Here is a 25,825-nt window from a genome sequence, read left to right as displayed (position 1 = left end):
AAGATCCAGGTTAGTTAATTATCAACCTTGGGCTGGGGATGAGGCTTAGTAGTAGAGTGTTTGCCTAGCATGCATGAAGCCCAGGGTTTGATTCCTCAGTACCACATAAACAGAAAAAGCCTGAAGCGGCACTGTGTCTCAAGCCGTAGAGTGTTAGCCTTGAGCAAAAGAAGCTCAGGGACAGTGCCCAGGCCCTGAGTTCAAGCCCAGGACTGGCAAAAAAAAAAAAAGATTAACAACCTTAACCTGCACATTTTTCTCCCTCTCATAATCCATACACATGCAAGCATGCATGCAATTGCATGGAGAAGGACCCAAAACTCTTGAGTATACATTTCTTAAATTGAGGAAAGTATTTTATAGAACCACAATACTATTATCACGTTCAAGGCATTTCCACTGCACAGTATAGTCAGAAGTGCTTCCACTGGGGGCTGGTTAGAAATGTAGGATCTTGGGCCCCACCCTGAATCAGAAACTTTTTGGGGTAATTTATTGAAGATAAAAGTTTCTGGCTGGGCACTGATGGCATGCCTGTAATCCTAACTACTCAGGAGGCTGATATCTGAGGATCATTGTTCAAAGCCAGCCCTGGCACGAAAGCCTGTGAGATTCTTATCTCCAATAAACCACCAGAAAACCACCGGAAGTGGTGCTGTGGCTCAAATGGTAGAGCACTAGCCTTGAGCTGAAGTACTGAGGGACAGCACCCAGGCCCCAAGTTCAAGCCCCATGACCGACAAAAAAAAAAGTCTGGGTGTGTCCTGGGCTGGCTTGAAACCATAATCCTCAGCTCTCAGCCTTCTGAGTACCTAGGATTATAGGCTTGAGCCACAGGCTCTGGGCTGTCACATCAACAACTTGGACTTGACTGTTCCCTCAGAATTAGATTCAGGTTAAATAGTTTTGCTTAAGTTTAATCCCCAGGTGGTATTCATATGACTGACAGCCTGGAGGCACATGATAACAGAATGTCTCATTAGGCAAACTTGAGGATGTAAGGGTAGTTTTCCTCTTTGTGAGTGATTAGTGGTCTGTTCTGGAGGTCTAGTAGGCATCTTTTTCCCCCATACATTTTCAGCCACAAAATGATTTCCTTTTTCTTGTTTTGTGGTGCTGAGTTGGCCCAGGTTCTTGAAGACATAAGACCATCAATCACTGAACTGTCAATCCTTATTTGTTTCTACAAAGAAAGGGCTTTGTTAGCGATTTTTCCCCCAGCCCCACGACTGGGAAAAAAAAGGGGGGGCTTTGTTATCCAGTCCTCTCCCCATATTTAATATCACTGTACTATAGTGCATTATTATTATTGTTCTTTATTGCATTCAAATTATACCAAATTTGACTTGTGGGAGCTTTTTTGACAGGCAGTACTAAGGTCTGAACTCAAGGACTCATGTTTGCTCAGCTGGTACTCTAACACTTAAGCCATATCTTCAGCCTTGTTTTTTGCTGGTTGTTTTACTATTTTTTTTTTTTTTTTTTTGGTGGGGGGAGGGTGGGTCATGGAGCCTGAACTCTGGGCCTGGGCACTGTCCCTCAGCTCTTCAGCTCAAGGCTAGTACTCTACCACTTTGAGCCACAGGGCCACTTCCAGGTTTTTTTGCTTATGTGGTGCTGAGGAATTGAACCTAGGGCCTTATGCATGCAAGGCGACCACTCTACCAGTGAGCCACCTTCACAGTCCTTGCTGGTTTTTTTTTGGGTCCGGTCGTGGGGACTGAACTCTGGGCCTGGGCGCTGTCCCTCAGCTCTTCAGCTCAAGGCTAGCACTCCACCACTTGAGCCACAGCACCACTTCTGGCTTTTTTCCTTTTGCTTATGTGGTGCTGAGGAATCAAACCCAGGGCCTCAGGTATGCAAGGCAAGCGCTCTACCACTGAGCCAACTTCCCAGCCCCCTTGCTGGTTATTTTGAAGATAGAGTCTAGTGGACTTTTCTGCTTGGGCTGGCTTCAAACCTCAATCTAGATCTCATCCTCCTGAATAGCTAAGATTACAGGCATGAGTCACCAGTGTCCAGCTCTTGTGGGAACTTGTAATTTAGTTCTCTTATCTTCCCACACATCTCCACTAATCTTGAGTACTTCCTTCGTTTACTGACATAAACTGGACCAGGCTTACCTTGTATTTTTCCTGCCTTACACATGCTATCTGCCCTACAAGGAGTCCTGATATCTTTTGATAGGGATTGGTACTTAGAAACTAAGATCTAAAGGTAGGGGTGTACATTGTTATTGTGGCATTATTCTCTTTCCATTGAAAGCTAAGGGACATACATTACAAAAATTAACAAATTCATTACTGTATCCTCAATTCTGAGCAAACACTTGAAAGATTCCTTCTCACTTTTTGCCTTTCACATGTGTAATCTTCTCTCTAGTGGAGTCAGGGTTTCAATAGAATTATGTTAATATTTTACTTGAATTATTTCTTTTTTCCCAGTCCTGGGGCTTGTACTCGGCCTGGCCACTATCCCTGAGCTTCTTTTGCTCAAGGCTAGAGTTCTACCACTTGAACCACAGCGCCACTTCTGGCTTTTTCTGTTTATATGGTACTAAGGAAACAAACCTAGGGCTTCATGCATGCTAGACAAGCACTCTACCACTAAGGCACATTCTTAGCTCCTGATTATTTATTTGAATATAATTGCACAGATTCATTGTTTTGGCTAGTATTTGTTTTTTTCTTCCATGCTTATTTATTGTATGAGTGTGTGTGTAGATGTGTGTGTGTGAATGTACACCAAACGCAGACCTCACACATGTGTAACTAACTATGTTGAATCTGCTGGACACTGGTGGCTCACACCTGTAATCCTCAGGAGGCTGAAATCTGAGGATCGTGGTTCAAAGCCAGCCTGGACAGGAAAGTCTGAGACTCTTGTCTCTAATTAACCACCAGAAAACCAGAAGTGGTGCTGTGGCTCAAAGTTGTAGAGAGCTAGCCTTGAGAAAAGGAGCACAGAGATAGCAATCAGGCCCCAAGTTCAAGCCCTATGGCCAACCAAAAACAAACAAACAAACAAACAAAAAACCAAGTATCATGAAGCTGCATCCCCAGTCCTTTAATGTTTGAGAAGTCAAAACTATATAAAAAGCTATGTACCTTTTTTTGTCAGTCGTGGGGCTCGAACTCTGGGCCTGGGTGCTCTCCCTGAGCTCTTCAGCTCAAGGCGAGCCCTCTACGACTTGAGCCACAGTGCCACTTCCAGGTTTCTAGTGGTTAATTGGAGATAAAGTCTCATGGACTTTCCTGCCTGGGCTGGCTTTGAAGCACGATCCTTGGGTCTCAGTTTGCTGAGCAGCTAGGATTATAGACTTGAGCCACCGGTGCCTGGCATAAGCCATATACCTTTTAACAAACTGAGCAAACAAAACTGCAATATAACAGTTTTCTCTATTTTTGATGTGTAATTTAAATCCAAGGCTGTGAAGCAAAAAATTCATTACTCTATGTTCTCTATACAACTTCTCTCAAATCAACATAAGACACCTTATGGTGGATTTCTATTCTTCAATGTATGACAGTGTGAATGCACCAACACAAAACCTCCTTTTTTTTTTTTTGGGTCCGATCGTGGGGCCTGAACTCTGGGCCTAGGCACTGTCCTTCAGCTCTTCAGCTCAAGGCTAGCGCTCTACCACTTGAGTCACAGCGCCACTTCCGGGTTTTTTCTTTTTGCTTATGTGGTGCTGAGGAATCGAACCCAGGGCCTCAGGCATGCAAGGCAAGCGCTCTACCACTGAGCCAACTTCCCAGCCCCAAAACTCCTTATACTAGTATAGGATACTGACAAATGAGGTCTTCTTGGTGGCTTTTAAGTATCAATGCACTTCAAAAACTAATTTCTATAATGCTTAGGTCTTAAATACAGTTTAAAGACCCTGTGTGCCACAGGCAGATTGCTATGTTTGAGAAAGTGGCTGGTTCTGTAGAGTTTGCAGAAGTTTACCTGGTAACAATCCCATTTTCTGCAAGAATGAAGGCTGCGGTAGGGTTGGCAGCCCTGATAAGGCTCTGCAGCTGCACAAGGAGAGGGTGCCTTTGCTCCATAGTGTGACTGGTGAACACCACATTGTTAACCAGACCTGGGGAATAGAACCAAGAATAATCAGTCAGCCTTCAGAGTCCTGATGGGCTGTGGACTCCTTCCTCTGACCGACCATTCCTTCCAGTAGACTCTGATGCAGACATGACCATTCAGTCTTACTTCTAGGAATTGCAGATTCTTAGGTTCAGCCCTGCAGCTGCTTCACTTCCTACCCTCTTTATCTAAATTGCAGCTTTCTGCTCTTCTCTACATTTCCTGCTCAGAGTCTCTTCACATCCCTGTGCCATTTACCTCTGCCATTTGAGACCACAGACATCAGGCACTTAGCTGTTATATTCACATAGAGAATGATTTGAAAAAAAAGGGGTGGGGGAGCCCAGGAACAAAGCTGTGGTTGGGCCACCATCACACCACTCCCAATTTTATGTGAAGATCTAGACATAAAATTCATGAGACCACAGAGAATGTAGAAGTCAGAAAAGTTACCACAGCCTAAAACCTGAACATGTCACTCCTATTTTTACATAGTTATGATCAGAGTATATACACCATTTCTGATATACAATCCTTTGCACTTTTGGTATTCAATAATTCTTTTTTTTAAAAGAAATTATTTATTATTTATTTTTGGCTGGTCGTGGGGCCTGAATGTTGGGCCTGGGCGCTGTCCCTCAGTTCTTCAGCTCAAGGCTACCACTCTACCACTTGAGCCACTGCACCACTTCCAGCTTTTTCTGCCTTATGCGGTGCTGAGGAATCGAACCCAGAGCCTCATGCATGCAAGGCAAGCGCTTTACCATTGAGCCACCTTTCCAGTCCTAGTATTCAATAATTCTTATTTCCTTCTTGGGAAAGTATTAGTTACAAAGGCAAGTGCAGTGGAATGTACTTGTAATTCCTGTCACTTTGGAAAGCTAAGCCATTGAATTGCTTGAGCCTAGGAGTTTGAGACCATTATGAGCAACACAGTGAGATTTCTCTTCAGAAAGAAGAAATTAAAGCCGGGCACTGGTGGCTCACTGTAATCTTAGCTACTCAGGAGGCTGAGATCTGAGGATGATGATTCAAAGCCAGTCCAGGCAGGATAGTCCATGAGACTCCTTTTTTTTTGTTGGTCTGAACTCTGGGTGGTCCCTCAGCCCTTCAGCTCAAGGTGAGCACTCTACCACTTTGAGCCATAGTACCACTTCTGGCTTTTTCTGCTTATGCGGTGCTGAGGAATTGAACCCAGGGCCTCATGCATACAAGGCAAGCACTCTATCCCTGAGCCACCTTCCCAGCCCCCAATGAGACTCTTATTGCCAATTAACCACCAGAAAACTGGAAGTGGAACTGTGGTTCAAAGTGGTAGAGTGCTAGCCTTGAGCCAAAGAAGCTCAGGGACAGTGCCCGGGCCCTGAGTTTAAGCCCCAGGACTGGCAAAAACAAACAAACAAACAAAGTGGTAGAGTGCTAGCCCTGAGTGAAAAAGGGACAGCACCCAGGCTCTGAGTTCAAGCTCCACAACTAACAACAACAAAAAAGAAATAAAAAATAGAATAAAAAATAAACAAGGTAACAAAAGCAGATGTCAGTAATACATATAGGACAAGTACCTATGTATAAACCAACAGAGTCCCATCACCTGAGCTTGAAAAATTGTCAATACTGACCAATCACATTTCATTTCTACCATTCCTCAGCTCATCTCCTGCCTCGTCCACTAGCTATTCAAATATTCACCCCAAAATATTTTAGTATTGAGTATTTCTAATGTAAAGACACTTAAAAAGTAGTGACTAACAAACTCCTTAATGTAAAAAAATCCAAGCCAGCTGGGAACTGGAGGCTAATGCCTGTAATAGCTACTGAGGAGGCTGAGATCAGAGTATCACAGTTCAAATCCTGCCCAAACAAGTGCTGTGGCTCAAAGTGGTACAGTGCTAGCCTTGAGCAAAAAACCAGAGACAGTGGCCACCCCAAGTTTAAGCCCCTTGATTAAAAAAAAAAATCCAGGGCTGGGAAGGTGGCTCAGTGGTAGAGCGCTTACCTTGCATGCCTGAGGCCCTGGGTTCGATTCCTCAGCACCACATAAGCAAAAAGAAAAAAGCCGGAAGTGGTGCTGTGGCTCAAGTGGTAGAGTGCTAGCCTTGAACTGAAGAGCTGAGGGACAGCGCCCAGGCCCAGAGTTCAGGATCCACGACCGGACCCCCCCCCCCAAAAAAAAAAAAATCCAGTACATGTTCAAGTTTCATATTTTCTTTTGTGTGTGTGTGTGTGTTAAACTCAGGGCTTCTCAATCTCACTTGGCTTCTTCATTTGAGGCTGGTACTCTACCACTTGAAACACAGCTTTACTCTGGCATTTCGCTGATTAATTGGAGATAAGAGTCTCACAGACTTTTCTGCCAGGGTTAGCTTCAAACCATAACCCTCAGATCTCAGCCTCCTAAGTAGCTAGGATTATAGGCGTGAGCCACCAGCCCCTAACCACAATTTATTATTTTTTCCACTATTTATTTTGTAATGTAATTTTGTTACATAGTATAAAGTCAAGCTATGGCTGGGTGCTGGTGGCTCACACCTGTAATCCTAGCTACTTAGGAGGCTGAGATCACAGTATCACAGTTCAAATCCAGCCCAAACAAGTGCTGTGGCTCAAAGTGGTACAGTGCTAGCCTTGAGCAAAAAACCTTAGAGACAGTGGCCACCCCGAGTTTAAGCCCCTTGATTAAAAAAAAAAAAATCCAGTCCATGTTCAAGTTTCATATTTTCTTGTGTGTGTGTGTGTGTGTGTGTGTGTGTGTAGTTCTGGAGTTTGAACTCAAGGCCTTGTGCTTGGCAAGCAATCTATCACTTGAGTCATGTACTCTGCCATTTTGTTTTTTAGTTTATTTTTCAGGTAGAGTCTCATGTTTTTTGCCCACAGCCTGCCTATCTATTCCTCCCTTGCAGTGGTACTATAATAAAGTGCATCACCATACCCAGATTATTCTTTGAGATTTGAAAGGTCTCAAACCATGATCCTCCTATATTTAGCTGGGATTACAGGCATAAGGCACTGTAATCAGCTTGTTTTTAAGAGATGAATTTGTGTGTGTATGTGTGTGTGTGTGTTTGTGTGTGTTAGTACTGAGGCTTGAACTCAGGGCCTTGTGTTCTTGCTTGGCTTTTTCTTGCTCAAAGCTCATGCTCTACAACCTGACCCATACTTCTACTTCCAGATCCATCCTTTCTACCTTCTTTTTTGTTTTTTGGTTGGTTGTGGGGCTTGAACTCTGGGCCTGGGCACTGTCCCTCAGCTCTTCAGCTCAAGGCGAGCACTCTACTGCTTGAGCCACAGCGCCACTTCTGGTTTTCTGGTGGTTTACAGGAGATAAGAGTTTCATGGACTTTCCTGTCCTGGCCGGCTTTGAATCAGGATCCTTAGATCTCAGCCTACTAAGTAGCTAGGATTACAGGCGTGTGCCTCTGGTGCCCGGCTTACCTTCCTTTTTTTGTTTTTGTCCAAGACCAGGACTCAAACTCTTTGACTCACTGGCTGGTGCTCTATCACCTGAGTCACACACACTTCCAACCCCTCAGAATATTTTCTTGTCAAGAGCTTTGGGCCAGGAACCAAAGTCCACATAATATATCACCTAGATGTATGTCATAATTCTCTTTGTGTTTGTTTTTTTTCATTCCCTTATAATTTTTTTAAATTTAAAAACTGCATTCTGCCAGGCATGGTAGTTTATAAATTTAATCTTTTTTTTTTTTTGGCTGGACATGGGACCTGAACTCTGGACCTAGGCGATGTCCCTCAGCTCTTCAGCTCATGGCTAGCGCTCTACCACTTGAGCCACAGTGCCACTTCCAGCTTTTTCTGCTTATGTGGTGCTGAGGAATCGAACCCAGGACCTCATGCATGCAAGGCAAGAACTCTGCCACTGAGCCACCTTCCCAGCTATAAATTTAATCTTAGCACTTGAGAAGTGGCAGCAGATCTCAAGGTTTAGCCAGAGTTATGTAATAGCAACCACAGAGTTGTTCAACATGAAAGCTAAATCTAGAGGCTTCATTAGCCTGCTTTATAGATTTGGTATTTTTTTTTTTTTGTGTGTTGCTGGAGGGGAGGCACATGCACACACCAGTACTGAGGCTTGAAGTCAGGGCCTTTCTTTCTTTTTGTTTTGTTTTTGGGTCCAGTTGTGGGGCCTGAACTCTGGGCCTGGGCGCTGTCCCTCAGCTCTTCAGCTCAAGGCTAGCACTCTACCACTTGAGCCACAGCGCCACTTCCGGCTTTTTTTCTTTTTTTTCTTTTTGCTTATGTGGTGCTGAGGAATCAAACCCAGGGCCTCAGGCATGCAAGGCAAGCGCTCTACCACTGAGCCACCTTCCCAGCCCCACTTCTGGCTATTTTGAAGGCTAGTAGTTAAGAGTCTCTTGGATTTTGTATGCCTAAACTGGCATCCTTTGGTAATGTGATCCTCAGATTTCAGTCTCCTGAGTAGCTAAGATTCCTTCCTTGTACTTTTCTCTGAAGCTTTTTTGTTTGTTTGTTTGTCGGTCATGGGGCTTGAACTCTGGGTCTGGGCACTGTCCCTCAGCTTTTCAGCTCAAGAGGAGTGCTCTACCACTTGAGCCACAGCATCACTTCCCGTTTTCTTCATGGTTTATTGGAGATAAAGAGTCTCACAGACTTTTCTGCCCGGGCTGGTTTTGAACTGTAATCTCAGCCTCCTGAGTAGCTAGGATTATAGGTGTGAGCCACCAGCACCCAGCATCCTGAACGTTCTTTTTTTTGCCTGTCCTGGGGCTTGAACTCAGGGCCTAGTTGCTGTCTTTGAGCCTCTTTGTGCTCAAGATTAGCACTCTGCCACCTGAGCTACAGTGCCACTCCAAGATTTTTCTGAGTAGTTTATTGGAGAAAAAAGTCTCATGGACCTTCCTGCCCAGCTGGCTTCAAACTGTGATCCTCAGATCTCAAGTCTCCTGAGGAGCTAGGATAACAGGCATGAACCACCAGTGCCCTGTTATCCTGAAGCAGTCAGTGTCTGGGATGCCTCCTAATCAAGGTGATAGTTGTGGTGTCTGTGCCTTAATTTTCAATTCAGAAAGTCACTCTTGGAGGCTGCAGGGCTATAGCAAGGCCAGCCTGGATAGTCTGTCAGAACCCCATGCCTGGTTCAGCCAGGGTCACAGGAGGAAGTTCAAGAGGTTATGCCCAAAATGTGGCTCTGAGGAAAAGTAGGTGGTATCCTGGAAAGCTCACAATTCATAGGAAAACAAGAAAAAGGATCTGCAAGGGGTCTATGAGATTCTCAAGAATAGTCTATGAAGGCTCTTAAAAAGAGACAGGAAAGACTGAGTGGAGATCTATAAAGGCCCAGGGGACTCTAGTATCCTTTTGAGAAAAAGGAAGGGGAGAGTAATACCAGTGAAATGTGCTCACCTTTGGAGTATATACCAGCATCATATGTACAAGTTTAGCCTGCTGAAGAGAGGCTAGGAGATGTACCCTGTCCAAAGTCCTGCCTGCCAAACATGAACCATCTGGACAAATCTTGTGGGGTTGAGATTCTAGGTCAGTAACTGGGCATAGAAAAGAGCCTTTGCTTTACTGGGAAACAAGCAAAAGGATTATCCCCAGCATTCCTGAGACAGCTATGCAAACTGCCACCTGCCAAGAGGAAATGCCATCTGGGAGGCAGGTACACAGTTATCTGGTGCACAGGATAAACAGGTCACAAAAAGCAGTTTCATCTTGTTTGGGCCAGGAGCTTCCTTATGTATATCAGGGTGTGAACACCAGATTTGACCAAGGCCTCACTTGTCTGGGATGTGAATAAGCAAGCAGTCTGGCCTGGTCTGTTCCTACGTGTAGGAAAAAATAAAACAAAAAACAACCAAAAAACTCCCCTAAAAAGCCATTCCTACAGTCACTTTGATCATCTCAAACTGGGCTAAAGGCTCATAGTAGCCCAGCAGTAAACTCACACACATGCACACGCACATGCACACAGACACACACAGACACAGACACACACACACCTTCTTTGTGCCTGTCCTGGACTCAGAACCTGGGCATGGTCCCTAAGCTTTTTTGCGCAAAGCTGGCCCTCTACCTCGTGAGCAATAGCTCTATTTCCAGCTTTTCTTTTTTGGGGTCCAGTCATGGGGCCTGAACTCTGGGCCTGGGCGCTGTCCCTCAGCTCTTCAGCTCAAGGCTAGCGCTCTACCACTTGAGCCACAGCGCCACTTCCGGCTTTTTTTTTTTTCATTTTGCTTATGTGGTGCTGAGGAATCGAACCCAGAGCCTCAGACATGCAAGGCAAGCACTCTACCATTGAGCCATCTTCCCAGCCCCTATTTCCAGCTTTTCTGAAGAATCTCACAGACTTTTCTGACTGGGCTGGCTTCAAACTGCGTGCCTCAGATCTCAGCCTTCTAAGTAGCTAGGGTTTTAGGTGTAAGCCACTGGTGCCCAGTTAAAACTCATTTCTTTTATCTACAGACACTTGTAAAAAGGAGGCCATAACAACAAAATATCTCCACTTTGCTTTTTTTTTTTTTTTGTCAGTTATTGGGCTTGAACTGTGGGCCTGGGCACTGTCCCTCAACTCTTCAGCTCAAGGCTAGCACTCTACCACTTGAGCCACAGCACCACTTCCAGCTTTTTCTGTTTATGTGGTGCTGAGGAATTGAACCCAGGGCCTCATGTATGCGAGGCAAGCGCTCTACCACTGAGCCATCTTCCCAGCCCTCCACTTTGCTTTTAAGCTAGCATTGTCTAGTTTGCAGTTTAAGCAGCAAGATTGCTTCCTAGTTTTTGGATTTCTATCAGCAAAGCATCCTGAGGATATTACATAGTCCTTTTTTCATTATAAAATAATCCTCTGTTATTAAAAGCAATGAATCAAGTAGCCTGACTTATGAACAGAAGCAAAGGGAGATATACTTCCTGGGGTACGAGGTGTTTGTCCACTGGTTATATATTCTACTTCTAAGTGAGGCCTTTATCTCCTCCATACTGCCCATGCCCATGGTAAGTCTCAAGTGAGGCCAAGCCACAGAGTCCTGTGTGTCCAGACGCAAAAGGAAGATGTTTATCAAGGCACTGTCACTTCATGATCAATATAGCCTCAAGGTCATTTGTCCTTAACCCTAACTATATGTAAGTATGGACTTGGATACATTGCCTTTGAACAGGTAGCACTAATGAAATATATCTTGCAAGTATCAGAGGGAACTCAGTCTGACTTGGCCTAGAAGGCTTCAGACTAAAAGGGGCTTTACTTTTGGGATGCAGGCCCAAGGCTATTCTCAGCTGATGGACAATGATGACAAAAGATCATCAAGATCCCCAAGATTCCCGCACCTGGTCATTTGTGTTTGTCCATCATGAAAAAAGTAGAGAGGCACTAAGGAGGAAAGTGCCAAGAAGGCAGCTCCAACATTTACATGACAGGGCCTAGGACAGGTCAACAAGTCTTAACACAACTAGTAGTCAGAACCATCAACCAGAAAAACATTTCTCTACTTCCCTGGAGGACACTTTGGGTCAACTTTCATTTCTAAGCTTGATATGGACCCCCATAGACTCCTTCTATTAAGTCTAATATCTTCCTCTAGCTCACAGGTTTTCTCTTTAGCAACAAGGGAAGAGTAATTAATTCACTAATAATAATTACTTTTGGGGGGTTTGTTTTTCAGATAAGACTATGTAGCTCCAGCTGGCCTCAAACTCTTGATCCTTTCCCCCGGGCCCTCTTCCCCTGTCAGGACCCCAGTGCTGGGATTGCAGGCATACCCCACCATACCTTACCTTATTTTGTTATAATGAGGTTTGAGCCTATTATGAACCCATTATTACAGTGCTTGCTAAACAAGCACTCTACTACTTGTGTCACATGCATAGCCATTTTTGCTTTATATATTTAATAGGATCATGCATATTTTCCCAGGCTGGCCTGATCTGCAAATTTCCTATTTATGCCTCTCATGTAGCTAGAAACATGCCACCAAGCCTTGCTTTATTGATTGTGATGGAGACTTGCAAATTTTTACCTAGACTGGCCTCAAACAGCAATACTTCTGGGACTTCAGGGATAACTACTCACATTCTTCTAGAAATAGCAAATCTTTTTTTTTTTTTGGGTGGGGGTAGAACTGGGGTTTGAACTCAGGGATTCAAATTCATTAGGCAGGCACTCCATCACCTTTGCCTCTGTTTTATTTGTGTGTGTGTGTATGTGTGTGTGTGTCCTGGGTACTGTCCCTGAGCTTTTGTATTCAATGATAGCACCCTACTAGTTGAGCCACAGCTCCACTTCTGGCTTTTTGGTTGGAGGTAAGACTTTCATGGACTTTTCTGCTCAATCTGAATTAAAACCACGATCCTCAGATATCAGCCTCCTGAGTAGCTTGGATTATAGTTATGAGCCACTAGTGTCTGGCAACTCTGATTTTTTTGGGGGAGGGCCTTGAACTCTGGGTCTGGGTGCTGTCCCTGAGCTTCTTTGGCTCAAGGCTAGTGGCTACTACTTGAGCCACAGTGCCACTCCAGCTTTTTGTGAGTAGTTTATTGGAGATAAGAGTCTCACAGACTTTTTTGCCTAAGCCGGCTTCATACCATGATTCTCAGATCTCAGCCTCCTGTGTAGCTAGGATTATAGGCATGAGCCACCGGTGCCCAAAAAGCTCTGATGATGATGATGATGATAGTATTGCCAGTCCTGGGACCTGAACTCAGGGCCTGGGCACTGTCCCTGAGCTTCTTTGGCTCAAGCCTAGCTAGCACTTTACCACTTGAGCCACAATACCACTTCCAGCCTTTTCTGTTTATGTGGTACTGAGGAATTGAACCCAGGACTTCACGCATGCTAAGCAAGCAAGCACTCTACCAACTAAGCCACATTCCCAGCCCTCTGATTATTTTTTGAGATATGGTCTCCTTTGCTGCTCATGTTAGCTTGGACTGCAATCTTTCTATTTATACTTTCTAGTGTATCTACGATGACAGGTATATGCACCAAGATGTCTAGCCTTCTCTGTTGAAATGAGGTCTCAAAAACTTTTCTGTAGCTGGGTGCCAGTGGCTCACACCTGTAATCATAACTACTCAGGAGGCTGAGATCTGAGGATCATGGTTCAAAGCCAGCCCGGGCAGGAAAGTCCATGAGACTCTTATCTCCAATGAACCACTAGAAAACTGGAAGTGGCACTGTGGCTCAAGCAGTAGAGCACTCGCCTTGAGCTGAAGAGTGCAGGGAGGGCCCAAGCCCAGAGTTCAAGCCCCATGACCAACCAAAATAAAACAAAAAAAACCTTTTCTGCCTGGGCTGGCCTGAAACCACTATCATTCTGATCTCTGCCTCTCAAGTATCTAGGTTGTCGGGCTTAGAAATAAAACTTCTTGAAAGCACTCTCCTCTCCCTGTCAATCCTTTTAACAGCTCCATATACCTTAATGTATCATTTACATTTGCTGGCTTCCAGGAGTTCACTGACTGTTAGTCCACTTGGACTTGGCTTCAGCCCTCATCAGTCCACTCAGGCACTCTTGCTGAGGTTACTTGCAAAGTCAACAGGCTTTTTCTGTCCTTCTCTTAAGGGCTCTGTAACATTACACACCAATGATTTTATTCCTTCTCTAATGTCTGAAACATTGTTCTGTCCTGCTTTGACTTTCAGTTTCCTAGACTTTTCATTTCCCTCCATACTCTGGCTTTCTTACTTTTTAGATCCATGCCCGGTATTGGCTGACTATACTCCATGCCCTTGGCTTTTTTTTTTTTTTTTGGTCCGGTCGTGGGGCCTGAACTCTGGGCCTGGGCGCTGTCCCTCAGCTCTTCAGCTCAAGGCTAGCACTCTACCACTTGAGCCACAGTGCCACTTCTGGCTTTTTTTCTTTTTGCTTATGTGGTGCTGGGGAATCGAAACCAGGGCCTCATGCATTCAAGGCAAGCGCTCTACCACTGAGCCACCTTCCCAGCCCCTCCATGCCCTTGGCTTTGACTAAAACATCCAAATATGTAACTTAGGGTCAGATAACCCTCCTTGATTATCTATACATGTATTTTGGTGTTTTCTATCTCAAGGACAGGTACCACTACCCTTTTTAGTCCCCTAAAATAAAAACCTAGGGATTTTTGCATCAGTAGCTCAACCTGTAATCCTAGCTACTTAGAAGGCTGAGATCTGACAAGAGGGGTTTGAAGCCAGCTGGGGCAGGGAAGTCTGTGAGAGTCTTATCTCCAATTAAACACCAAAAACCAAAAATGGAACTGTGTTTCAACTGGTAAGAGTGCTAGCCTTGAGCTAGAAAAGCTCAGTGAAAGCACCCAAACTCCAACTGAGTTCAATCCCAAGGACACCAGGACACCAGGACACACGGACACACACACACACACACACACACACACTTGTTCACACAAAGGTTAAAAAAAAACAAAGCAGAGTCAACCTGGATATCTCTTTTCCAACTCATACCTAACTTCCCTCTGGGTTACACACTGAGAGGACAGCTTCTATTCTACCCTGATACTGAGGGCCTCAAAAAACAACTACCTGGTATAGCAGTCCAACAAACACATACCCCTTCCCCCCTCAGGGACCAGTCTCCTGCCTTGGGCAGCACCCAGATCAGCTGTTTCCCAAGACAACAGCTCTGGTATGCTGTTGTCTCTGCTCCCTGCAGACTGGCAATGGGATCAGCAAGGCACAGATGTGCTGGGGACATTGAGTTGTTTTCTTCCATTAGATTTCTGCTTGCTAGGCTGGCTCAGGCAGTCCATCCCCAAGCATACCTCATGACAACAATGGGCATTTTATCACTACTGTGGAGAAGTTATAATTTATTCACACTCTCTAGGTGTCACAGATAATATAGACTAGGAAGTACAGCTTCTATAGTTGATAGCAGCAGGACAATGAAAAGCTGAATATAACCTGCAGGATGAGTAGATTTTTCTAAATACATTCAAAGAGGTATGGAAAATTACATTGTGTGAAAGAAAGGGTGATATTAAGGAAGATAGGTTCTGCCAAAAACTGTGCCCTGGGGATAGAGAAATTCATTAAGATTTTGTTTATCCAGAGACTACTCAGCCCAGTCTTTAGCTACACGGCCAGAGCAGACGTGAGCCCACAAGTGATGTTGCTGTGATTTTTTTACTGCCATTAACAGAAACTTGAGGGGAGGGATGGGAGGTGGGTACAGTGGGAGGGAATAGTGGAAGGGGTGGCACTGATCAAGATTTATTGTACCTATAACTTGACATACGGAATTGTAACCTCTTTGTACAACTATGTAATAATAATAAAGATAATTACAATATAAGCTCTTGGAAGAAATATGTTTATCAAGTATGATAAAAGAAGGTTGTCAAAGTTCCCTGCTTTAGATTTCAGAGTGGTAGCACAGACAGAAATCTCTTGTATCTGAACAGAATGTGAAAGGCATGTAAGCAGGAAGTAAAGCATATTGCTTACCTTGTGAGCACTGATCAAGAAATTTAGGGAAGAGAAATCTAGGGAAAAAGAAATATTAAAAAAATCATTAGCATCTTGATTATTTCCCTCAAAATTGAAATATTGCTGATATGCAAGGTTGACATATTTGATGAGGCAAGAGGCAGGTAGTACTGCGCACTAGACAGTCATAGTTATTCAAGATTTTCAGTTTTTTTTTTTTTTTGGGTCCAGTTGTGGGGCCTGAACTCTGGGCCTGGGCGCTGTCCTCAGCTCTTCAGCTCAAGGCTAGCACGCTCTACCACTTGAGCCACAGCGCCACTTCCGGCTTTTTTCGCTTATGTGGTGCTAAGGAATCGAACACAGGGCCTCATGCATGTAAGGCAAGTGCTCTACCACTGAGCCACCTTCCCAGCCCAACTTTCATAGTTTTTATGTTTTGTTTTGTTTTCCAGTCATGGGGCTTGAACTCTGAGCTTGGGCACTGTCCCTTAGCTCTTCAGCTCAAGGCCAAAGCTCTACTGCTTGAGCCACAGTGCCACTTCCGGTTTTCTAGTGGTTTACTGGAGATAAGAGTCTCACAGTCTATCCTGCCTGGGCTGGTTTTGAACCATGATCCTCAGATCTCAGCCTCCTGAGTAGTTAGGATGACAGGCGTGAGCAACTGTGCCTGGCTAAGACTTTCACAGTTTTGCACCAAAGTTCTCACCCTGCAGAAGTCCTCACATGGCCCACCCTTGATGAAATGTGATGGAGAAGATGTTGGGAGCAGTACTAGTTCTTCAGGTGATAGGAGATAGAGATGACTATTTTTTAATTTTAATTTTTTGCTATACTTGGGATTGAACTCAAGACCTCACATGCTAGATAAATGTTATCACTGAGTTACACCCCTAGCTTAATCTTATTCACAAATCCAATGGTAAATGAAAGTTCAAAATAGGGTAGAGGATGATGATTCAAATTGCACTGCCTTTTTTTTGTTTTGTTTTGAATAGATTTTTGAGTTTTATTGAAATCTTACATGAACAAGAAATTGGAAATACAATCACATCAAAGAACAAATTGTCACGGCTTTGACGTTTAAGCCAAACAAATTTTGTAGGGCAGATTTCAAAAAGGTGTGAAGTTATAACAATTTAAAAAACACAGTTAACCTACTTCTAGGAATGCAAAACATACAATCATATGTTATTTTCAATACAAGAAAACTTAAATTTGTTTGCTTTAATTTCTTAAAACTGCTAAGACAAAGCACTAGCTTGTATTTTCATTTACAGCATACTTCATACTACTATGTAATCTATCCCAAATCCAAAAAAAAAAGGAAACTGTCCAAAACAAAGGTTTCTGCAAAATCATGATTTAACAACTTTTGCTGAAGCTAAAATGAAGCCTGAAACGATAAAAAGCATTGTAACCCCAGAATAAAGGAACTCTGCAAGCCCAATAATGTCCAAGAGCATCTTTGAAAAGAAGAAAAATAAAAAGACTTGAGTATATACACAATGGTGATTTCTTCTGCTCAATACAAATGGCAGCAAATTGCTATATAGCACTGCTTTGAGATAGAAACTCCCAAAACATCATAAAGTCCTTCCCAGAGAAGAATAGTTACCTCTCTCTCTCTCTCTCTCTGTGTTTGTGTGTATGTGTGTCTGGGGGCGTGAACTTAGGGTATGGGTGCTATCTCTGAGCTCTTTGCTTAGGGTGCTCCACTTCCAGCCCTTTTTTTTTTTGGTTTTTAATTGGTGATTAGAGTCTCATGGACTTTCCTGCCCAGAACGGCTTTGAATTAATAAGCCTTAGCTTTCAGCCTGTTGAGTAGCTAGGATTACAGATGTGAGCTACTAGCACACAGCAGTAATTAACTTTTTTTTTTTGGGGGGGTGGTCCAGTAGTGGGGCCTGAACTCTGGGCCTGGGCACTGTCCCTCAGCTCTTCAGCTCAAGGCTAGCGCTCTACCACTTGAGTCACAGTGCCACTTCCAGCTTTTTTTTTCTTATGTGGTGCTGAGGAATCAAACCCAGGGCCTCATGCATGCAAGGCAAGCACTCTACCACTGAGCCACCTTCCCAGCCCCAGCATAATTAACTTTTATCAAAGCAACAGACAAGCAATTCAAAGATAAGATCTTTCTGTCATCCCATCCTCCCTATGCCATGGATATTTAAGAGATGAACAGTGTAGCTAAGCACCTTGCAACGAGGGCTGTCATGAAGGGAGCCACAGAGCCAATTCCAGCTTTTTCCTGTGATTAATTGGAGATGAGTCCTACAATAAAGCCACTAGAAAACTGGAAGTGGCGCTGTGGCTCAAGCGGTAGAGTGCTCGCCTTGAGCTGAAGAGCGCAGGGACAGTGCCCAAACCCAGAGTTCAAGCCTCATGATGGACAAAAAAAAAAAAGGACATAATTCCTGTCTTCACACATCTGTATGTATTCTACAATTCCTCTCATTTCTCTTTGGCTCTGGGTCATTTAAAGATCTAGTACTTAAGCCAGGCACTGGTGGCTCATACCCGTAATCCTAGCTACTTAAGAGGCTGAGTTTTTTTTTTGTTGTTGTTGTTGGCCATGGGGCCTGAACCCTAGGCCTGGATACTGTCCCTCAGCTCTTCAGCTCAAGGCTAGTGCTCTACCACTTGAGCCATAACACCACTTCTGGCTTTTTCTGCTTATGTGGTGCTGAGTAATTCAACCCAGGGCCTCATGCATGCAAGGCAAGCACTCTACCACTGCGCCACCTTTCCAGCCCCAAGAGGCTGGGTTCTGAGGATCATGGTTTGAAGTCAGACCAGTCAGGAATGTCTGTGAGACTCTTATCTCCAATTAACTACCCAAAAGCTGGAAGTGGAAAGATGTGGCTCAAGTGACAGAATGCTAGCCTTGAGCAAAAAAGCTCAGAGACAGTTTCCAAGCCCTGAGTACCAGCCTCAGGACCAGTATACTTGCATTTGCCCAAGCACACACATACATATACACACACAATAATAATGTAGCACTTACTACATACAATGTAGACTAATAAACTACTGCATGTACAGTGATGTTCTTATTGTAGTGATTAGGGAAACAGTCACTTCTAGCACATTTAAACACACCACATTATGTGAGCTGGAGGTGGCGAAAAATAACTACCTGTGTTCCATGTAGCAGCTCAGGGGCTCCACACACACCGTGATGGCACCAATAGTGAAGAGAGACTTGACATTTGGGTCTGGATGTGTCTGCACAGCCTGGACAACATCAATAACATCTGTGTAGCTGACAGGATAAAAAGGAATGATTAGCTTACCAGCACAATTTAGAGCCCCTGGAATCTACAAAGTGTTTCTATATTCCTAATTCTGTTAGTCCTTATAACTGTGCAAGAGAATGGGTAGGAAAGGCACACAGCTCTGCAGAAAAAAGGAAGTATGCTATAAGCCCAGAACTCAAGTATCCTTGGGCATGTTATCTAATCATTAAGTTGGGAGCTCATGGCAGTGTCTACTTTTTTTTTTTTTTTTGTCAATCATGGGGCTTGAACTCTGGGCCTGGGCACTGTCCCTGAACTCTTCTTCAGCTTAAGACTCTACCACTTGAGCCACAGCCTACTTCCAGTTTTCCAGTGGTTAATTGGATATGAGTCTCACGGACCTTCCTGCCTGGGTTAGCTTTGAACCATGATCCTCAGATCTCAGCCTCCTGAACAGTTAAGATTATAGGCGTGAGCCACCAGTGCTTTTTTGTTGTTGTTGTTGTGGGGCCTGAACTCTGGGCCACCAGTGCTTTTTTGTTGTTGTTGTTGTGGGGCCTGAACTCTGGGCCTGGACGCTGTCTCTCAGCTCTTTATTTCAAGGCTAGTACTCTACCCCTTGAGCCACAGTGCTAATTCCAGCATTTTCTGCTTATGTGGTGCTGGGGAATTGAACTCACAGCCTTATGCATGCAAGGCAAGCACTCTACCACTGAGCCACCTTCCCAGCCTCCCCACCCCCCCAGCCTCCCCACCCCCCCCCCCACATTTTTTTTTTGTAACTCTTTCCTCTTCTTCCCATATCACAGGACCATCAAACCTGCCTAGGTCAGCAGACACATGCTGTATCCATTCAAATTCTCATCTTTTGCCTTGAAAACCTCTCTAACTCCAGACTTAAAGCCAATTTGTTATCTTCCCTTGGAAGTTAATAAATTTGTGATCAACTCTCATTAGCCTGCTCCTCCTGTCGTTCTTATCAGAGGGGATTCTATTTCAGATGCAAGGCCAGAAGATTTTTTTTTTTTTTTTGGTCCAGTCGTGGGGCCTGAACTCTGGGCCTGGGCGCTGTCCCTCAGCTCTTCACCTCAAGGCTAGCGCTCTACCACTTGAGCCACAGCGCCACTTCCATTTTTTTTCTTTTTTGCTTATGTGGTGCTGAGGAATCGAACCCACGCCTAATGCATGCAAGGCAAGCACTCTACCACTGAGCTACCTTCCCAGCCTTAGGCCAGAAGATTTATCTTAGCTTCCAGCATATATCTAAAAGAGGTCTCACTTTCATATTCCCACTGAGTCTAAACTGCTACAATCTCTTACTTAAACCATCCTGATAGCCTCCCATCTGATACCTCATATTTCTTTATTATTATTTTTTTGGTCAGTTGTGGGGCCTGAACTCTGGGCCTGGACGCTGTCCTTCACCTCTTCAGCCCAAGGCTAGCGCTCTACCACTTGAGCCACAACACCACTTCTGGCTTTTTCTGCTTATGTGGTGCTGAGGAATTGAACCCAGGGCCTCATGCATGCAAGCCAAGCACTGAACTACTGAGATACCTTCCCAGCCTTCCTTCATATTTCTTTTTTTTTTTTTTTTTTTTGGGGGGGGGGTCCAGTTGTGGGGCCTGAACTCTGGGCCTGGGTGCTATCTCTCAGTTGTTCAGCTCAAGTCTAGCACTCTACCACTTAAGCCACAGCACCACTTTTGGCTTTTTTTTTTCTGCTTATGTGGTGCTGAGGAATCAAACCCAGGGATTTATGCATGCAAGGCAAGCGCTCTACCACTGAGCCACCTTCCCAGCCCCCTCCTTCATATTTCTATCCTTACCTTCCTCCAATTTATTCTAAATACACAAGTCAGACGGATATGCCCAAACCATAGTCAGACCCTGTCATTGTTCTGCGCCAAACCTCTAGTGGCTTTTCATCTGTGTGAAAGCTGAAACACTAAGGGCCAGATAGCCTTTATGATCTGATCTCCTGCTCCTCCAATATAGGCAAGAATTTCATCAACCATCTTGTCCCTTCCCCTAATCCAACCACTTTGGCCTCCTGGCTCATCCCTGAACATGCCAGACATACTTGTACCTTTGTACTCTCTGTCCTTTCTGCCTGGAATGCTCTTTTCCTATTTGCAAGTCTTACTCCCTTTCTCTCATCTCTCTGCTCAAGTGGCATTTTATTGTTGTTTATTTTTGCAGAGCTAGGGATCAAACTGAGGTCCTTGAACATGCTCTATTTCTACCACTGAGATACATCTTATGAGAAGGCATCATCTGACTTCATACTTACTCTGCAAGAAGTCACTTTCTTGGCACTTCCTGCTCCCTTCCCTCAATTTTTCTTCAAAGCACTGATCATAAGCTACATATACTTTTTATTTTGTTCTTGTATATTTTTGTTGCTTTTGTTTTCATCTGTTATCCTTTCTTATTTATTTGTTTACTGGCTCTACAACAAGAACATAAAGTGGGAGCTGGGCACTAGTGGCTCACACCTGTAAGTCTAGCTGCTCAGGAGCCTGAGATCTGTCTGAGGATCGCTATTCAAAGCCAGTCTAGGCAGGAAAGTCTGTAAGACTCTTACATCCAATTAGCCACTAAAACCTAGAAGTGGACCTATCACTCAAAGTGACAGTGCTAGCCATGATCAAAAGAGCCCAGGGAGCCGGGCGCTGGTGGCTCACGCCTGTAATCCTAGCTACTCAGGAGGCTGAGATCTGAGGATCGCAGTTCAAAGCCAGCCTGGGCAGGAGAGACCGTGAGACTCCTATCTCCAATAAGCCACCAGAAATAAAACCAGAAGTGGCGCTGTAGCTCAAGTGGTAGAGCGCTCGCCTTGAGCTGAAAAGCTGAGGGACAGCGCCCAGGCCCAGAGTTCAAGCCCCACGACCGACAAAAAAAAAAAAAAAAAAGAGCCCAGGGACAGCACCTAGGCTCTGAGTTCAAACCTCATGATCAACGACAAAACAAAACACCCTCACAAAAAACAAACTTAAGGTGGTTATTGAGTGCTCTGAAGCCAACCCTGGGCCACTCCAAGAACCCTGGGACCTTACAGAGGAAAACATTGTCCTAATTAACCTGGACCATCACTAGAAGTTCTGTTCCTATGAAGTCAAATCTGATGAGCAGGCTTTCATATCAGATGGGCTCTGGAGGTCAAGGTGGCGTGAGCCACCAGTGCCTGTCTTTTTTTTTGGCGGGGGGGTTGTGGGGCCTGAACTCTGTAAAATGGCCCTTAGCTTTATCCCAGATATCAATATCCTGTACTCTCTATCTAGTCCTAGACAGAATCCTGCCCAACCAGCAGGGCTTTAGTATAGGACATGGTGTACTAAGTCCTAGAGTTTCCTCACGAGGGCCTGGCTTCCACAGCAAGCTTTCTGCTCATTAGCTTCTCCCTTTGCGTGCATGCGTGCGTGTGTGTGTGCATGTGTGTGTGTGTGTCCACATAAGGATCTTTTTTTTTTCTTTTTTTTGCCAGTCATGGTGCCTGAACTCTGGGCCTGGGCACTCTCCCTCAGTTCTGCAGCTCAAGGCTAGTGCTCTACCACTTGAGCCACAGCACCACTTCCAGCTTTTTTTGCTTATGTGGTGCTGAGGAATTGAACCCAGGGCCTCAGGTATGCAAGGCAAGCACTCTACCATTGAGCCACCTTCCCAGCCCCGCATAAGGATCTTTCTACTGTAGTGCTTGTGTGGTCCTGGATGCCATGTATAGACACTACCAGACCCTTGTAACAGTAGGCTTGGTAAGCAGGACTGATGCTACATACTGCCCCAAAGCTCTTTGTGGGAATGTTCAATAGATAAGTGCCCTCTATCTTACTCTTCAGCATTAACTATTTATCACTTCTAAAAATAAGTGCTCAGGGCTTTATCTTTTCCAAGTTCAGTATCTCATGGGTTTCAGTCACTTTAATAGGATTTCCCTTACAGAAGGTGAGTGGGGGAATTCTAATTTTTTAAGAGGATTCCATTAACCTTCATTAATTTTAGTGGAAAGATAAAGAATGAAAAACTGTCTCCAGGCTCCTTGATTAGTCCTGTGTATCTGAGCACTGCTCCAAAACAAAAAGCACATAACTGTTTACTCTACTCACTAAGAGAATGAGTAGTTCTTGCTAGAATTGCCTTTTCTCCCCTTGCTACCACACAACTGAGTGTGACCTCCAAACTGAAGGAAGGGCCCTTACCACAGAAGGAAGCAGAAGACAATTTGGTGCTCAAGCTGCCAGAGCATACCAGACCACTTTGGCTAATGTGAACCAACAGCATGGTGAAAGCAAAAAACTGGCTCTTTTTGGGAGGGGAGGGGGACAGTCCTGAGGCTTGAACTCTGGGCCTGAGTGCTGTCCCTGAGCTGCTTTTGCTCAAGGCTAGCACTTTACCACTTGAGCCACAGTGCCACTTCTGGCTCTTTATGTTGTCTTCTTTCCTGTCTGTCCTCCCCAGGAGTCAGTGACTCGTGTCTGTAACACTAGCTACTCAGGAGACTGAGAACTGAGGATCTTGGTTCTAAAGACTGTGACTCTCGGGGCTGGGAAGGTGGCTCAGTGGTAGAGCGCTTGCCTTGCATGCCTGAGGCCCTGGGTTCGATTCCTCAGCACCACATAAGCAAAAAGCCGGAAGTGGCGCTGTGGCTCAAGTGGTAGAGTGCTCGCCTTGAGCTGAAGAGCTGAGGAACAGCGCCCAGGCCCAGAGTTCAAGCCAAATGACCGGACCCCCCCCCAAAAAAAAAAAAAGACTGTGACTCTCATCTCCAATTAACCATCAAAAAGTCAGAAGTAGAGCTATGGCTCATATGATAGAGTTCTAGGCTTGAGTAAAAAGGTTAAGAGACAGTGTTTAGACCCTGAGGTCAAACCCCAGTATTGGCACATACACAAAAATACCCAAGCAAAAAAAAAAAATACAACACGACAAAATCTTAGCAAAACTTTAACTTTCTCTAATATCTAGAGAAATTCTATCCAAGTATCCTCTAAATTTTAATTTTGCTTTTTGGTAATACTGGGGTTTGAACTTAGGGCTTTGCGTGTGCTAGGCAGGCACACTATTGTTTGATTCACACGTTCAGCCTATTTTTCTATGGTTATTTTCCTATGGTTATTATTTCCTTTTTTGCCTAGGCTGGCCTGGAACAGCAATCCTCTTGATCTCAGCCTCCCTCCCACATAGTTAGAAATAACAGGAATACCATCACTTATGACTAGTTATTGGTTGAGATATGACTGAGGCCTAGATAGGTCTTTAATTGTGTTCCTCCTGATCTCAGCCTCCCAAGTAGCTAGGATTATCTATGTGAACTACCAGTACCTGGTCTGGGCTCTGTTTTATGTTTGAAATTTAAGCCTACAATTTGGTTAGGCAAATATTTTACATTAATTTAATTTTCTTGAGAGCAAAAAATGTTTTATTGTTGTTGTTATTGTTGATTGTGGGGCCTGAACTCTGGGCCTGGGCACTGTCCCTCAGCTCTCTAGCACTCTACCACCTGAGCCACAGTGCCACTTCCTGTTTTCTGGTAGTTTATTGGAGATAGAGTTTCACAGCTTTTCCTGCCTGGGGTGACTCTGAACCGTGATCATCAGATCTCAGCCTCCTGAATAGCTAGGATTACAGGCATGAGCCACCAGTGCCCAGCTTATTTATTTATTTTTATTTTTTTGCCAGTCCTGGGCTTGAACTCAGGGCCTGGGTACTGTCCCTGAGTTTCTTTTGCTCAAGGTTAGCACTCTACTACTTGTGCCACTTCTGATTTTTTTTTCTGATTTTGTGGAACTGAGGAATTGAACCCAAGGCTTCATGTATGCTAGGCAAGCCACTAAGCCACATTCCTAGTCCAAAGTAGTTTATGAATACAATACATCTTGATCAGTGTCACCCCTTTCATTATTCTCCCTCATTCCTCTCATCCCCCCTTCCCTCAAATTTCTTAATTTTGTAAGATACACATTAAATTTTATGACTTTTCTTCTCATTACTCTATTGCAAATTTGTTTTATTTAGGTAATTTTAAAGAATGACTACAACTACTACAACTACATAAATATAACCTTCAATTTTCATAAAATTTTTTACAAATTCATATCTATCAAATTTTACTTATACTCTGAGCATATTAAAATCTATACAGTTATGATCTTTGTGGGTTCCTATTATCCACCACCATAGTCAATATGCTAAATAGTTCCAATACCACAAGGATCCCTTGTTATTTACTTACCTACTTTTTTTTGGGGGGGGGTCTGGTTGTCGGGCCTGAACTCTGGACCTGGGCGCTATCCCTTAGCTCTTCAGCTCAAGGCTAGCACTCTACCACTTGAGCCACAGCGCCACTTCCGGCTTTTTTCTTTTTGCTTATGTGGTGCTGAGGAATTGAACCCACGGCCTCATGTATGCAAGGCAAGCGCTCTACCACTGAGCCACCTTCCCAGCCCCACATATCTACTTTTCTACTGCCTACTTCCATCTTAATCCCTGGCAGCCTCTAATTTCAATTCAGTTTCTAAGATTATACATTAATTAGCTGGGCTTGGTAGCATACACCTTTAATCTCAGGTACTCAGGTTGTGGAGATCAGGATAGCAGTTTAAATTTTGCCCCTGGCAAATGTTCACGAGACCTCACTTCAACCATGCTGTGCATACTTATCATCCCAGCCTATGTGGAAGGGGTAAACAGAAAGACAATTGCTAGGTCTGGGAATTTGAAGCTGATATTTGAGAACTGTGGTTCAAATCCAGCCTGGGCAGGAAAGTCCATGAGTGAGAGAGATTCTTTCTCCAAATCAACATAAAAACATCTAGAGATGGGACTGTGGCTCAAGTGGCCTTGAGCAAAAAAGTTAAGAGGCAATGCCCAGGCCCTGAGTTCAAGCATATACATATTGGTGCATATGCCTGCATGTGTGCACGGTAGAGCACTTGGCTAGCAAGTGCAATGCCTTGATTTCAAACCCTAGTAGCACAAAACAAAAACAAAAAAAAAAACCACCAAAAAACCATTCATTCAGTTTTTGAAACTAACAAAAATATGGGCCCATCCTATGGAGAGAGTGCCCTAGTGAAGAGCTATAGCATGTAGTGATATTC

At 44.3% G+C, this 25,825-nt stretch overlaps 1 protein-coding gene across 4 annotated transcripts in view; it reads right to left on the bottom strand.

Annotated features, from left to right (window-relative positions):
• Dnaaf9 (dynein axonemal assembly factor 9) overlaps positions 1–25,825 on the bottom strand; it is a 126,471-nt gene that overhangs the window by 15,503 nt on the left and 85,143 nt on the right. For all 4 annotated transcript variants that reach the window (XM_042694379.1, XM_042694381.1, XM_042694378.1 and 1 more), the window contains exons 28-30: positions 18,627–18,752; positions 15,509–15,546; positions 3,955–4,090 (exon numbers count right to left, since the gene is read on the bottom strand). In XM_042694379.1, the coding sequence (XP_042550313.1) occupies positions 3,955–4,090; positions 15,509–15,546; positions 18,627–18,752 (300 nt within the window). The remainder of the gene's footprint in view (positions 1–3,954; positions 4,091–15,508; positions 15,547–18,626; positions 18,753–25,825) is intronic.

The sequence above is a fragment of the Dipodomys spectabilis genome, unplaced genomic scaffold (genome assembly GCF_019054845.1).
Source record: "Dipodomys spectabilis isolate Male_0828 unplaced genomic scaffold, ASM1905484v1 ptg000175l, whole genome shotgun sequence".
Lineage (NCBI taxonomy): Eukaryota > Metazoa > Chordata > Mammalia > Rodentia > Heteromyidae > Dipodomys > Dipodomys spectabilis.
This window is presented reverse-complemented; position numbering and strand designations above follow the sequence as displayed.